This window comes from Hetaerina americana, unplaced genomic scaffold (genome assembly GCF_022747635.1).
Source record: "Hetaerina americana unplaced genomic scaffold, ioHetAmer1.1.p SCAF_7, whole genome shotgun sequence".
Classification (NCBI taxonomy): Eukaryota; Metazoa; Arthropoda; class Insecta; order Odonata; family Calopterygidae; genus Hetaerina; species Hetaerina americana.
This window is the reverse complement of record NW_027287316.1, coordinates 41,600,735-41,614,567: the sequence shown is the minus strand read 5'-3', so window position 1 is coordinate 41,614,567 and position 13,833 is coordinate 41,600,735. Positions and strand designations below refer to the sequence as shown.

Here is a 13,833-nt window from a genome sequence, read left to right as displayed (position 1 = left end):
TGTCAGTCGGAAAACACTTCTCCTTCCACGGAATATTTATTCTTTCGGTAGCGCCCGAGAAATTCTCGATACCTTTTCAAACGTCGTGATGATGGAATTCTGATCAAAATCTTAATGGAATTTTTTGTCGATAAAATGACAGATCAATCGACTAAACCTTGTGCTAGATAACTTAAGAAATGGCACATTTTGATCGTTCGTACGCGGCAAGCTTTTGACGTTTGTTCAGATCGAAAAGGGATGGATTCGACATTTGAATGTCAAGGATTTTTCATTTTATGTAATTTTGGTAATAGCTTAAGCAAATGTTTCGCCAGACATCAGAATCACATTGGAGACATTCTTCTTTGATTCAAATAACTTGATTAAATTCATTGATTCCATTTCACATGGTTGCAACTAAGGGTCATGCAAACCGAACTAAGTACACATCAATTATTGTCTACAAGAGAAGTACTACATTCTAATATATATATATATATATATATATATATATATATATATATATATATATAAATAAATATATGTAATTAAATTCTCTTGTAGACAATAATTGATTGTGTACAAATTTTATATTTAAGTGTAAGACAACTTTTTGTTTCAAATTCTAATGTAAACATTTTAAATTTGTGTCTATGTTTATCTTAGAACTAAGTAAGATTTAATTAGCAATCTCAGTATTCTTATAAAGTGATATAGTCAGAGGAAGCACAATGAAATGCCAAAATGAAGAAAAACAGCTGTCCTTCATGTAAACTTTTGTGATGCATATTTTTCTATAAAAGGCTAAGCATGTGTTTTCTAATCTTTTTTCATTTTATAATGAGCTATTCAAGCATACCTGTACTCTAGAAATTTTTTACATGTTAAAAATGCTTATGTGACTTCTGTCAGGTGTCACTGTGCTAATTAAATTCTAATTTTTAAAAAATTATTTCCAGAAAATATTGTCTAAAAATATGCTTTTTATGCTTGCAGAACACAAGATTGTAATGGTTGGCCTGGACAATGCTGGGAAGACTACGATACTCTACCAGTTCCTAATGAATGAAGTGGTTCACACATCTCCAACGATAGGATCGAATGTGGAAGAGGTCGTATGGAAGAATACACACTTTATAATGTGGGATCTGGGTGGACAACAATCTCTTCGGACTGCATGGAGTACTTATTATAGTAATACAGAGGTGAGATCATTGTTAATTTTCTGATTATGAAGAGAGTAATGTTGAGAAATAATGATAAATTTAACTGTTATAAAAGGCTGATTTCTATATCATGTAAGCATAATACAGGGGTGGTATCGTAGTAAATTTTCTGATGTGTAAAAGAGTAAAGTTAAGAAATAATGATGGCCAAAATGTTTTGCCAAAATAGTAATTAAGCAATTTTTTCAACTATCTTGACTTGACTTGGTGACATTTTTACGCATTTTTTTGCTTAGCTGAAATTATATTTCTTCTGCTCCGCAATACATTGGGCTGGATTCTCCTCAAGGCAACAAGCAATCAAAGTAACATTATTATGGTATCCTTATGAAGCATATGGTGTATTATTTAATGATGTCAAAAGAGTGTTTGGACTCCAAGCTTTGAAAAAGTTAATAGGGGGATCTAAATGGGCTTGTGATAAATTTCTAATAAGGCATTATTTTAATCAACCAAAATTTATACCTCAGATACATTTAGTGGATTAAAGTCCATGCCTATTATCTTCTCCACTTTTTGGTCCACTCTGATTCTATGACAGCTTTCAACAGTCATATTGATGGATCATACTTGTTAGAATCCCAATAATCTCCAATAATTCAGTTTTGTGTGTAGTTACAAGAGATAAATTGGTTAATGTGTACAAATATGTTAGTTATGTGGCTACATATCACAGGGCAATAGCTTTTTTTCATTTTACCCATTTTTTAAGACTGCATGGATTTATTTATTTGCTTTCATTCTCTAAAAAGTATAGTACAACTTTACGATGCTACAATTTTATGTTAGTCATAGAAACTTCTTCTGAATGATGCTAGGATCTGTCCCTCAGTTAAAACATCTGATATTAATTGATAATTCCTGTGAGATCACTTGGTTGTTTAAGGGTACTGATGCATAGCCTTACTCATTTTAATTTGCATTGTTCCGAGTGATGGCCTTTTCCCCCCTCAACGATAGTGCAATCTTCTAATCTTCCTTACATTTGTCTTTTTTGCAGTTTGTGATTCTAGTAGTTGACTCAACGGACCGGGAAAGACTTTCTGTTACGAGGGAAGAGCTATATCGGATGCTGGCGCAGGAGGAATTATCTAAAGCGGCAGTGCTCATCTTTGCCAATAAGCAGGACGTCAAAGGCTCTTTATCAGCAGCCGAAATTTCTCGACAGTTAGACCTGACATCAATAAAAGGACACCGATGGCAAATTCAGTCATGCTGTGCACTCACAGGAGAAGGGTACGGGAGTATAAAACTTCTTTCTAAATACTTTACTCTGTTACAGCAATCATAATTGATTAATCCCATATGGTCATATGTCTGCAGGGTCAAAACTGATCCAATATTCGTCTCCAGTCCTACCATAAAAAAAGCTGTTGTTTTATTTAATGTAAATAAAGCACTCAGTTTTTTGTGATTTGAAATGAGAGGCAATCATTTGCTTTGATATCAATCCTTTACTCACACATGATGTGGGAGGGAATTTTCTTGAAGTAAGACTGCCTACCTAGCCCTTTTCAATACCACTGGCAGGTTGTAATTTCAGGGACTTCTCGTCAAAAAGAAAAAAATTTATAATTTCCCTCACTCTTTTATCTTGTGCTCAGTTTGATGACGTATTATCATCAGGAATATTTTAATTTTTGAGGTCACAGAGTTTCATACATGCAATGCATGAAAGCCATTCAATTTTCAACCAATACCTGCCCTGATTGTGACTCCCAATCAATTTACATTGAATCTAAGACTGACTTTCACCAAAAAATTAGCTAATTTAATGCCACTAGGAATCACAGGGAAACAAATTAAGGACATTATCCAGTTTTTTTGATTAAACATATTTATTTTTATGTATTTATTTTATGTATTTGTGTTGACATAATTTTAATAGAACATTCCCATCATTCACTGTGATCCTGGGCCTTAAATGTTTTGCACATGGAGGTGTAATATGTCTTTCCTAGTGAAATAATTTGATACACGCAAAATATTGCTTTTTTTCACTATTTGATGGCCATATGTAGTACTTATGGTAGAAGTTAAGGCTACAATTTGGTGATGGATGGAGATTAAAATAGGGAAAGTGTTCGCTTATTGCATCTGGTGGGAAAGATTTCTAAAGACTTAGGACAATGGAGACAGTTCAGTTTCTCACCAGTCAGTAAGTTAAGATGTTAGATTCTTTTTTCATATAAATTTAAAGTCTATGAAAACACTGAGGTTGTAGTCTTTTTGATTCAATGCATAGGAGTTTTGAAGTGTAGCCTGAGCTTTGAGAGATTTCAGTCAGATCAGTATCATTGGGAGTTATAACGAACCCTGTACCCCTATGTTTCTGGGTGGCTCTCTGAAGCAGTTTCCATTGAAGCCAAGTTGCCTCAGACCTTATCGTCTCACTACTAACTCACATCTTATTAAAAAAATTGTTTCTTCGAAAGAAACCAACAGAGAAAATTTTTCCCTTCCTTTGCGATATGTAGTTTATCAAGCTGTGCTTCTGGCAAGAACTAGAATTGTCAAAGTGGCACAAACTTTGATAAATCCAGTTGTTAGTGTGACATCCTTTAGATTAAAAATAATGAGTTGAGCTATTGGTTGCCATTTATAACATGTTTGATTAAAGTTTGGTGCACATTCACTTACAGGCTTACACCTTACATTTTGTATACCTTGAAGGATGTTGCTATATTTTATTAAATCCAAATGCATTGTTCTTTTAAACTGGATTGAGGCAATTGCAAATAAATGCAATAATCAAGAGTTTATATACATATACATACGTATATATATATATATATATATATATATATATATATATATATATATATATATATATATATATATATATATATATATATATATATAACACTTTTTGAAAGACTCACGGACGTGAATAATAATGTATAACACTACACTACTCGCTAGTGTTATACATTATATATATATATATATATATATATATATATATATATATATATATATATATATATATATATATATATAAATTTTTAAGTCAAGTTAAAAAATTGTACATTACAAAGTTAATTTTTTCTTTTGTCAATATGTTGAATTGAATTAAAAATCTATTTGATATTAATATTATTGTTAATACTCATTGGAGTGGAAAATAAGGACTGTAAAGAAAGAGATAATTAATTAATAATTATAATTAAAATAATAAATAATAATAATTAACACTTGTAATTTCCACAATAGTAGAATAGTGGAAATCACATTTGTTAATTGTCATTTCTCTCCAATATGGAAAGTTATTACAAAGTTAAGCCTGAAACTATATGGTTACCGCAAGAGAATATAACTCATACGAACCTGATGAGAATAATTCTGATTGTAGCATATTATATAGAATATGGTTCAATGTTAATGGATGTGCAGATAGAAGAGAGATACAGACATAATTCCTCATTGCAGTATCAGTGGAGTAGAGGTTTACCCTTTCACTATGTATGCAATGAATTAAAAGTAAGCTATTTCTAATTATACGCATGATAATGAAATAAAATACTTAAGCATGTACCTATGAACGGAACTCTTATTTCTCTGTGAAAAGCATCAGTTTGGTGTGTACACTGCTATCGTCAATCTAGATCATTGTCATGCTTTTCCCATAACACTTATATTTAATATTTTGGTTGGACCAGGTCTAACAATGTAGATAGCCCACAGTTGTGACAAAAATGTATCCCATTTGATACTATGTCATTAAAACTACATTTCTGTACAGTGATATATCTAGATTATTAGTAAACAACAGTGAGTCTGATTAATATTCTGTGCATTATATCATGCAACACTCCCAATATGTAGGAAAAATAATGCATTATTTTTTTATGTATTGCCATGTTTTATTTAGTCTTTAGCGCCAAATAGCTATGAATGGTATCATTTAAAAGCTCACGATGAGATTTCAAATATACAAGGATCACTTGGAAGTGGTTTGAACTGGACGCTGAGAAATTTTTCCTTATGAACAAGTGAACACTTTGCAGTTTCTGCAGAAAACATTTGACAAATGCACCTGTTGGTATTTTGTCTCAAAATAAAATAACAGTATCCGCTTAACAAAACCCTGTTCTTGAGGATGTGTGTATCATGTGTGATTTAACAAAATTGTGATTTTTGAAGTCTTTCATGGCCTGAATCTTCTGCATCACCATCATGGCATGTATACATTATTAGTAAGGTATTTGTTGTGGCTGTTACCAATTTAGCTAGGTCATCAGCAAACATAACTGGTTTTAAGAATTCCCCTCAGACTTCCATTCATACCTTCAGTTCTTCCCATGCCTCTTTGATCATTTCTTCCACATATACCTTGAACACCAGTGGTGGTAATGGACAACCCAGCCTTACACCTCTTCCTAACACTGCCAATCTGGACTTACTGTCCCCCACTTGCACCTGAGCAGTCTGAGACATGCACAGGTTGTGGACTAGCCTCCTGTCTCTCCAATCTATTCCTATTTTCTGCAATACACTCATTAGTTATCCCCAATTCACTCTATCAAATGCTTTTTAGAAATCTATGAAACAGGCAGATACCTCCTGGTTGTATTCTATATTCATCTCGACTAATAATCTCATTTCTGCAATGGCATCACGTGTACCTCTCCCCTTCCTAAACCCAAACTGATCATCCCTTAAGTAATCATTTGACCTACTCTATCCTTTTGTTGATGATCCTGAGAACAACTTTAGCTGCGTGGGATATCAAACTTATTGTCCCATAGTGCTCACATAATGTAGCCTTTACCTTTTTCGGAATAGGAACTAACACTGATCTCATAAAGTCTTCCGGCCAGATTCCTACCTCATAGATACTACGAATCAGCCCATATAGTCTCTTCCTCTCACATTTTCCTAAATATTTCAGTAGTTACGCAGGAATATTATCCACCCCCATGGCCTTATTTAGTTTCATCTCCCTTAATGCCCTTTCTATCTCATCGTCGAGTATGCCTGGACCTAAGCTGTCTTCCTCTACGTCATATTCTTTTTCAATGTCCAACTTTGTTGGTCGAAGTTCTTTACTATACAGTTCTTCTATATACTCCTTCCATCTCTCTTGGATCTTTCCTGTGTCAACTATTACCTTACCCACCTTATCTCTAACTGTTAGCATATAGTAGATCTCTTCTTACTTCCCGATAAACATTTAACTTTACTGTACAGCACCCCGATTTCACCCTTCCTCTGCAGACTTTCCATATCCTCGCACTGCGTCTTCCACCATGTTTCTTTTGCTTTATTTGTTGCCCGCCTCAATTTATTGTTCAATTCCTTGTACTTCATTTTGCCTAACTCTGTATTTACATTCTTCCATTTTCTCCGCTCATCCACCTTTGTAATCATCTCATCTGTGATCCATGGTTTCCTAGTCCTTTTCGCATTAATGGTTGCAATAGTGCCTTTGGGGCTTTAGATAACCCTTTCTTGATACATTCCCATTTTTCTTCGATAATACTCAGCTCTTCATCAGCATCCATGATTTCTTCTACCGCCTGTATGTACTCCTTCCTTTTCAAACCATTTAATGCTTCTACATTCCATTTCCTAAACCAGCCCTGCCTTATCTTTTTGAAACAGATGCTACACTTCATAACAACCAAATTGTGGTCAGAGTCTGCATCTGCTCCAGGGAAGCTGTGTAAATGGTTAACACTTCCTAAACCTGTGCCTAAACAGAACATAAACTATCCTTTTGTTTATGCCTTTTGTGGTGTCTAAACCAAGTGTTGGTGATGATTAACCCCTGTCTCCTACATAACTCAATTGCTTTCTCCCCACCGTCATTCCTCGTACCTACTTAAACCGTAGTCCCCCACCTCATCGAGATCTCTTCCTTTTTCACCGTCACATTGAAATCCCTCATCAGTATCAAAAGCTTTCCTCTAAATGATCATATATCCTATTGACTTCTTCCTCCTTATGATTGCTTGGTGGCATGTATACGTGAACAATGACTGAGTTCGTCGGTTCTTCTTTTATCTCTACTAGTAATATTCTATCCGTTGCTTGTTCTGTGTTTACTACACTTCTTCTTATGTCTGTATTCAAGAATAAGGCAACCTCTCGTTGGCTCTCGTAGTAGTAGTTTTGAGGGGAGGCGACCGACAGCTAAGGTCATTTGCGCCATAAGGGATGGAGAGGAAAGGATGAAGGGTGGAGAGAAACCCGGCGTCGGCATTAGCCTACTCTTTACGAAAGGTGCCAAGGGGTCCGCGGCTTAACGTCCCATCCGACGGACGGCGTACTCACTCAAAGTGCCCTCCACAAAGCACCTCAAGAAGGGATCGAGATACCTCTGAAAAATATTCAACACCGCCGGGATTTGAACCCGCGCCCTCATGGTGGGAAGCCAGTACGTTAGCCCCCGCACCATCTCGTTCCCTTCGTTGGCTCTCGTCCCCTCTGCTGTACACTACTCTATCACTCCATCCATCCTTGCATCTCACCTCTCATAGACCTAAAATATCTATACTTCCCCTTTCCATCTCTCACTTTAAATTCTCCAATTTCCCTGTCCTCATCATTGTGCTAACAATCCACGTTCCTATTCTATCTAATTCTGTCTTCTTCTCCTGCGTCTTCTGTCCTGCTGCTGGCGGTTTTCCCTTGCAAGGGTTTTGTGGGATGATGACCGCGGAAGCCTTGCCTCCCCCGCTGCCGGGCATGACACACAGCCGATTGGGCCGAGCCCCGTAGCTTTCAGGACTCATATTCTCTATAATGTCCATCATTATATTCTTGGGATTGACAAATACATCATTGAAATAGTAAGCAAGAAAAGTAACAGAATCGGCAACTCTTGTCCCGAATATAATTACGTGAAAGTCTAAATTCATGATGTGCCACGCAATTAATCGACCTCAGCCTGAATTTCCATTGTTACCCAAGCATTATCGCAGATGTGAGAAGGAAAGAGGCTGGAAATGAATGACCTTAAGATAGGAGCTTGGACAGTAAAAAGTCTGTGGTTTACCATTGTCATCCTCAATAGTGTTTTTAACATGACACCATCACTCAATGGCCTCCCCACTGGGGTCAGACGCTGTGCGGATTACTTTTTGTCTGGCTCCTAACTTTCGACCTATCATCTGGCACAGGTGTTCCTACCAGGAGCAATTATCATTACTCCCGCAGGAACATACACTTGTGTGGACTACCTTTTGTCTGGCGCCTAACCTTCGATCTGTCTGGCATGGTTGACCCTACCAGCAGCACCAACCATGCCATATTCTGTGCAATCATGCCTACTTGCACAGCACTCTTAAACTAGGCCATATTATACCTCACTTCTATCGCTAAGGACTCCTAGTGGGAGAATTTACAGTAATTGTGGAGCTTGCTGAGATTGTTTTCACCCTAAATTTTTTGTGCAAAATTAAATACACTGTACCTTGTGATATACCTGTGGCCTTGACTATTTTGTGAATTTTGATCGATTTGTCAATCACTCCATACAATATTGTGGATTTTGTCAAACATTTTGTGGGAAGTCACTTCTACTGGACATGCCGAACACTGTTCATCACTTGTGAATGTATGGTCGTGTTTCTACTCCTTTACTCCATTGTAAACAGTCGCAAACACAAGAGCAGATATGCTATGAACTTCATCCAGCTTAGATTTTAATTATTTTGGTGTAAAGTCTTTCAAGTAGAAGTGTTCAATCACTGTAAAAAACTCATTTTTTTCCATTTTCCAAATTAAACAAAAGTGTGTTGTTTCAATCAACTATGTAATTGAAACCATGTGAAGGATATCACTTAAACTATAATAGTAGTATGGTGAGAGATTAGGCTTACTAAAGGGAAACCTTTTAAGATGCTATGAGTGTAATCTCTTGGATTTTTAAGGACTTACAGAGGGATCGATGTAATTGTGGTTTGTTTTTATTGAATTTTTGTAAAAATTCATTGCTTGCTTTGAACCCAGAGATATGACTACTGTCGTGACAAATGATCAAAGGGTTTCTCTGTAGTGTGAGATCTTTAGAATTTTGTCCTTTTGCCTAAACTTACTGATTCCCATCTTTCTTTGCAGCTTATACCAAGGACTCGAGTGGATGTGCAGTCACCTAAAAAAGAAATGACACCAAAGTGGATAGGGAGCTCTTCTTTACCATTTACTTCCTTCTCATAATTTGACAGCCTTTTTCAAGGTTTTTGGCCTGAGCTATTTTATTAATGCAACTGCTGTAAAGGAGGGAAGGGAGAATATTTGGAGCATAGCTTGCAAGGCCATTGACACCGAGGACAAGTTAGTGAGCGTTGATTTTGTCAACAGATTCTCTCATATTGAGAGCTACTAGACTGTGTCACAGAATACTCTCTCTCAAGTTTGAACCGAACGCCAGGGCGTTGACAGTGTGTGTGGTGTGTTTTAATATGTTTGCCTTGCTTTAGTGCAAGGGAGAGTGTGTGCTACTTAAGTGGAGTTTTCCAGGTGTTTGCGAATACATTTTGGAATCTTTTGAACCAGTCTCGTTCGCAGTGGTTCTGCTTTGGAATGTGTTGATAAATTCAGTCAAGTCACTTGCCTGTGGATGTATGGTGCACAAATACCTCCTATCACCAGAACTGTAGTTTTTATATGTACATAATGAGTGAGTCAGTGCAAGCTGTTTAAGCTGTGAAGTCGTAAACTTGAGTGAATTGAAGAAGGGGGAAAAAAAATATGTTGATGAAGGTTATGTGGATGCTGCTTATCCAACGATCTTATTATTGAGTTTTGGAGTGCGTCATTGTTTAATTTATGTGTTCCGATATCCATCCCCCTCCCAAGTATTTTTATTTGAAAAGATCATTGATTTATGGTTAGTGGGACACAATGGTTGTGATTGGGAAATTGTTGATCACATTTCCATCCTTTGCGTCTGCTAACTCTCTTGTCGACTTGGCAAGAATTTGACACTTTTACAACCTGGCAGTGCATTTTTTTTAAGCTATGTTACGTTGATATCTTAAGGAAGATAAAATTGAAATGTCAACTCATGGACTTCCATGAAAATTGAACTTTACTGACCTGCCAGAATGTTTTATACAGTAGAATTTATTTTTTTCTATAGGATGAATTTTGGCTGTCGAGTTAAAATTTTTAGATATAATGTATTGAGAAATAAACATCTATTTTTAAATATTTAATGCTGCTATTTATTTCCTTTCAAGCTGTATTAGTGAATATAGAAAATGTTTTGGAATTTGGTAGAAGCGAGTCATTGGTTTGGCTGAGATGGATTGGTAAAATGTTAACTCATTTTCTTTAAAGTTTGCAAAATTGTCTTTCTCTTAGTACCTGAGGAAAATTCTGATAAATGGTAAAAATAAGGAAAAAGTATATCTGATTTTATTCATGCAAGAGATAGGAACTCGATCATTTAAAGGTTTATCAACCTTGTTCTGAATTATCCTTAGATATCTGTGGTATCAGTAAACAGAATTTGCCAACAGTAATATTACTCATCCCCCCACTGATATGAAATGAGCTAGTCATTACTTGTGAAATTTTTTGTTTGATATTTATCAGATGGAATAGTTAACATGGTGTTTCACACAAAATACTATTTTTTAAAGCTCAATGGAAGACATCCTTGTCTTTCAAAAACTGTGGAAGATGTTTTATTGTTTTGCCCACCTGACTGATGGTTAGTGGATGAAACAGAAATCTTATCATATTTAGAGGTACCAAATGCTATTTTTGGGAGTAAATAATAGATTCCTCACTTTCAAAGGTAAGTTGAAGATCATTGATGGGTTCTCTGGATTTTGCTTGAATGAGATAAAGTGAAGGGTAAATTGAAAGTCTTTTGAGTACTACTAAATTATAGAATTTAATGATGGAATTGTCAAATTATGGGCATTCAGTACTTTCCAAAACAACTCAATGTGAATAAATGTAGCTCATTTTTCCCAATGCTGCTATCCCTCCCTCCACTTTGATTTATTATTAGTTCCATTCATGGTAAAATTCTATACCTATTGCTGGCATCTACCTTTTTCTGATAAAGCCTCAAATTTACTCTTGCACTTGAATAACAGAAGTTAAATTCACTCCATGAATGATAAAATGCAGAAGCGTTAATTATCCACGTAGGTAATCTTATAATTTGGGTCTTATGTCATAATTTGATCTGACAAATTCACATTTTTCAAAGTTTTTCGTTACAGCTATCTAAAAGTACTCTTGATTAAATTATTTGCTACCGCAGTGTCATTCCTCTTCTGTCTACGTACACCAACTAGAAAATTGCAGTAAGGTTTACGGGGAAAATTTACAAATGGTATTTCTTACAGAAACAGCCTTCATTTGGGAAAGTCTGTGAGAAAAGGGTAATATGCTTAATTTCCTTTTTGTATTTAACAAGTGATTGATACCGGTATAGCAAGCTGACATAATTGAAGAAAATATATTGCTATTTATTATAAGATTCAACCACTATCAACTTGTTTTATTTTTGGTATGATAAATTAAAACTTTTTTGTATCTTGTTCATATTCTATTCGTGTTTGGATTTTCCTTCCCTTCTATTTAACCAGAGGAGTTTTATGCTCATAGTACTGGTGTGGGCTCCATAGTCAAAGTCTATTTCCAAATCTTCTTCACTCTCTGCAATTGTGTTATCAAAGGTACCATTTAAAGGTAGCTGAGGAAAAAAATAGAGTATAGCAAATATCAGGAAGAGAGACTTCGAATTATTTTTGGCTCAACTTTGTGGAAGTTGTGGCTGCGTAGGTTTTCGCGGCGGTGGTTTGAAGTACTCTGCATTGTCGGGTTTCACCGCGTCGTTGTTTGATTCAGACAACAGTTTCGCCGAAGTTGCATTCGGCGTCTTCAGGTCGAAGATGAGGGACTCGGAATTTTGCCACCCTTATATAGGTGGTCCCGTCTAGTGGCTGCTCCCTGATTGGTCCGTTCCCGGAGAACTCTCTTCCACGCGTTGTGGAGATGGTAGCCTTCATCCCTGTTGATGTTCTCCGGGTTTTTTTGTGATCTCAATTGCTTCCCTAATTAAACATCATAGCCAAGGAGAGTAGATACTACCCGCGTTTAATTAGGGAAGCAATTGAGATCACAAAAAACCCGGAGAACATCAACAGGGATGAAGGCTACCATCTCCACAACGCGTGGAAGAGAGTTCTCCGGGAACGGACCAATCAGGGAGCAGCCACTAGACGGGACCACCTATATAAGGGTGGCAAAATTCCGAGTCCCTCATCTTCGACCTGAAGACGCCGAATGCAACTTCGGCGAAACTGTTGTCTGAATCAAACAACGACGCGGTGAAACCCGACAATGCAGAGTACTTTGTGGAAGTTTATGTTCATTAAATGAAGACACAATGTATAATAGTAAGAAAAGTTGAAGAACAGTGGAAATATACATTTTGTTCTTAATTTAATGAAGAGAGACTTTGTTGTTATATTAATATCTGTGAAGTGAAATTTTATTCTGTGGATATTTTTAAATTGCATAAATTGTATGCTAGCCAATGATGACCGGTTATTTTCATGTTTGTTTACTAAATGGCTTGAATAGTAAATGCTGTTCATGGTGCAAGTCGTGGAAAATACCTGTGACTTTCTTACGCTTTCTTTTTTACTTCCCTAGAATGTGGAATATTGTCTAGGTGTAAGTACACGTAGACTATTCTGGGTTACTTTCAGAAATCATATGCCCCTCAGTATGACTTCCAGAATACATGATATGACTGGCAAATTAAATTATTCATTTAGATAACCAATAGAAAAATCACTAACTTGCTCTCCTGATCGAGGAATTCCAATAAGGTGGGGGACATCATAGTCCATAGTCAGTCCAACAGTGTATCTTGTAAAGTCGATCAAATACAGAATTTAGGTCATCCTGAACAAAAATTGAGATTTGTGAGGGCCCTACACTGTCTTCATTATAAGTTTTCCAATATTCAGCCATAGTTTCTGATGAATAATTTTTTTTCCATCTCTCTGGCCTTGGCTTCTCTCATAGTTCTTGCAGAAGCTGCGCACTTCACATTGTAGTGATTTGTGTACTCCTCCCGCCTTCATGTCAGGGCGACACACTACGCAAGATTTGGGTACTCGGCTTCTCCTTTACCCATTAGTTGACATGAAGCCCGCCAAATTCATTTTCAACCCATGACGTGCAGGTGGGCAAAGTCCGCTGACCACGCGCTTCCGATCTGTCAATTTGGTTCATTGGCATTTCGCCAGTTGTAAAAGCTTCACGGGTTGCTTACGGGCGGGGGACGCTATACACTTACGACTAATGCCAAACCCCAAAAAAATTAATGTAGGAATAAAATTATTCAATGAAGAAAATTGTGGTATTTTGGGCTTAGAATAATTTTGGGTTGTCTGACACTAGTCGGTTCAGAGTACTTCTCACTTCAGCTGTGGTGGTCATACGTGCTACTGGATCTTCCTTACTCGAATGCCTCAGTTCCTGGCTGTTTAGGGCTGGGGGGTCCCGATGCACTTGTGAACACTCCCAGTAACACCCAAAAAACTAAGTGAATAAATTAAGAAAAATTTCGGCATAGTCTCCCCCAAATTAAGACAGTAGGGGAGATGGGTCGAGTTGGTCACAACCCTTGTACCGCCGAGCG

The 13,833-nt window shown here is 36.6% G+C and overlaps 1 protein-coding gene across 1 annotated transcript in view; it reads left to right on the top strand.

The window, feature by feature from the left end:
- Arl5 (ADP-ribosylation factor-like 5) overlaps nt 1-10,367 on the top strand; it is a 102,432-nt gene extending 92,065 nt beyond the window's left edge. The window contains exons 3-5 of the mRNA XM_071594894.1: nt 979-1,187; nt 2,209-2,444; nt 9,273-10,367. Of these exons, the coding sequence (XP_071450995.1) occupies nt 979-1,187; nt 2,209-2,444; nt 9,273-9,321 (494 nt within the window). The 3' untranslated portion in view covers nt 9,322-10,367. The remainder of the gene's footprint in view (nt 1-978; nt 1,188-2,208; nt 2,445-9,272) is intronic.
- Nucleotides 10,368-13,833: the final 3,466 nt, after the last annotated feature.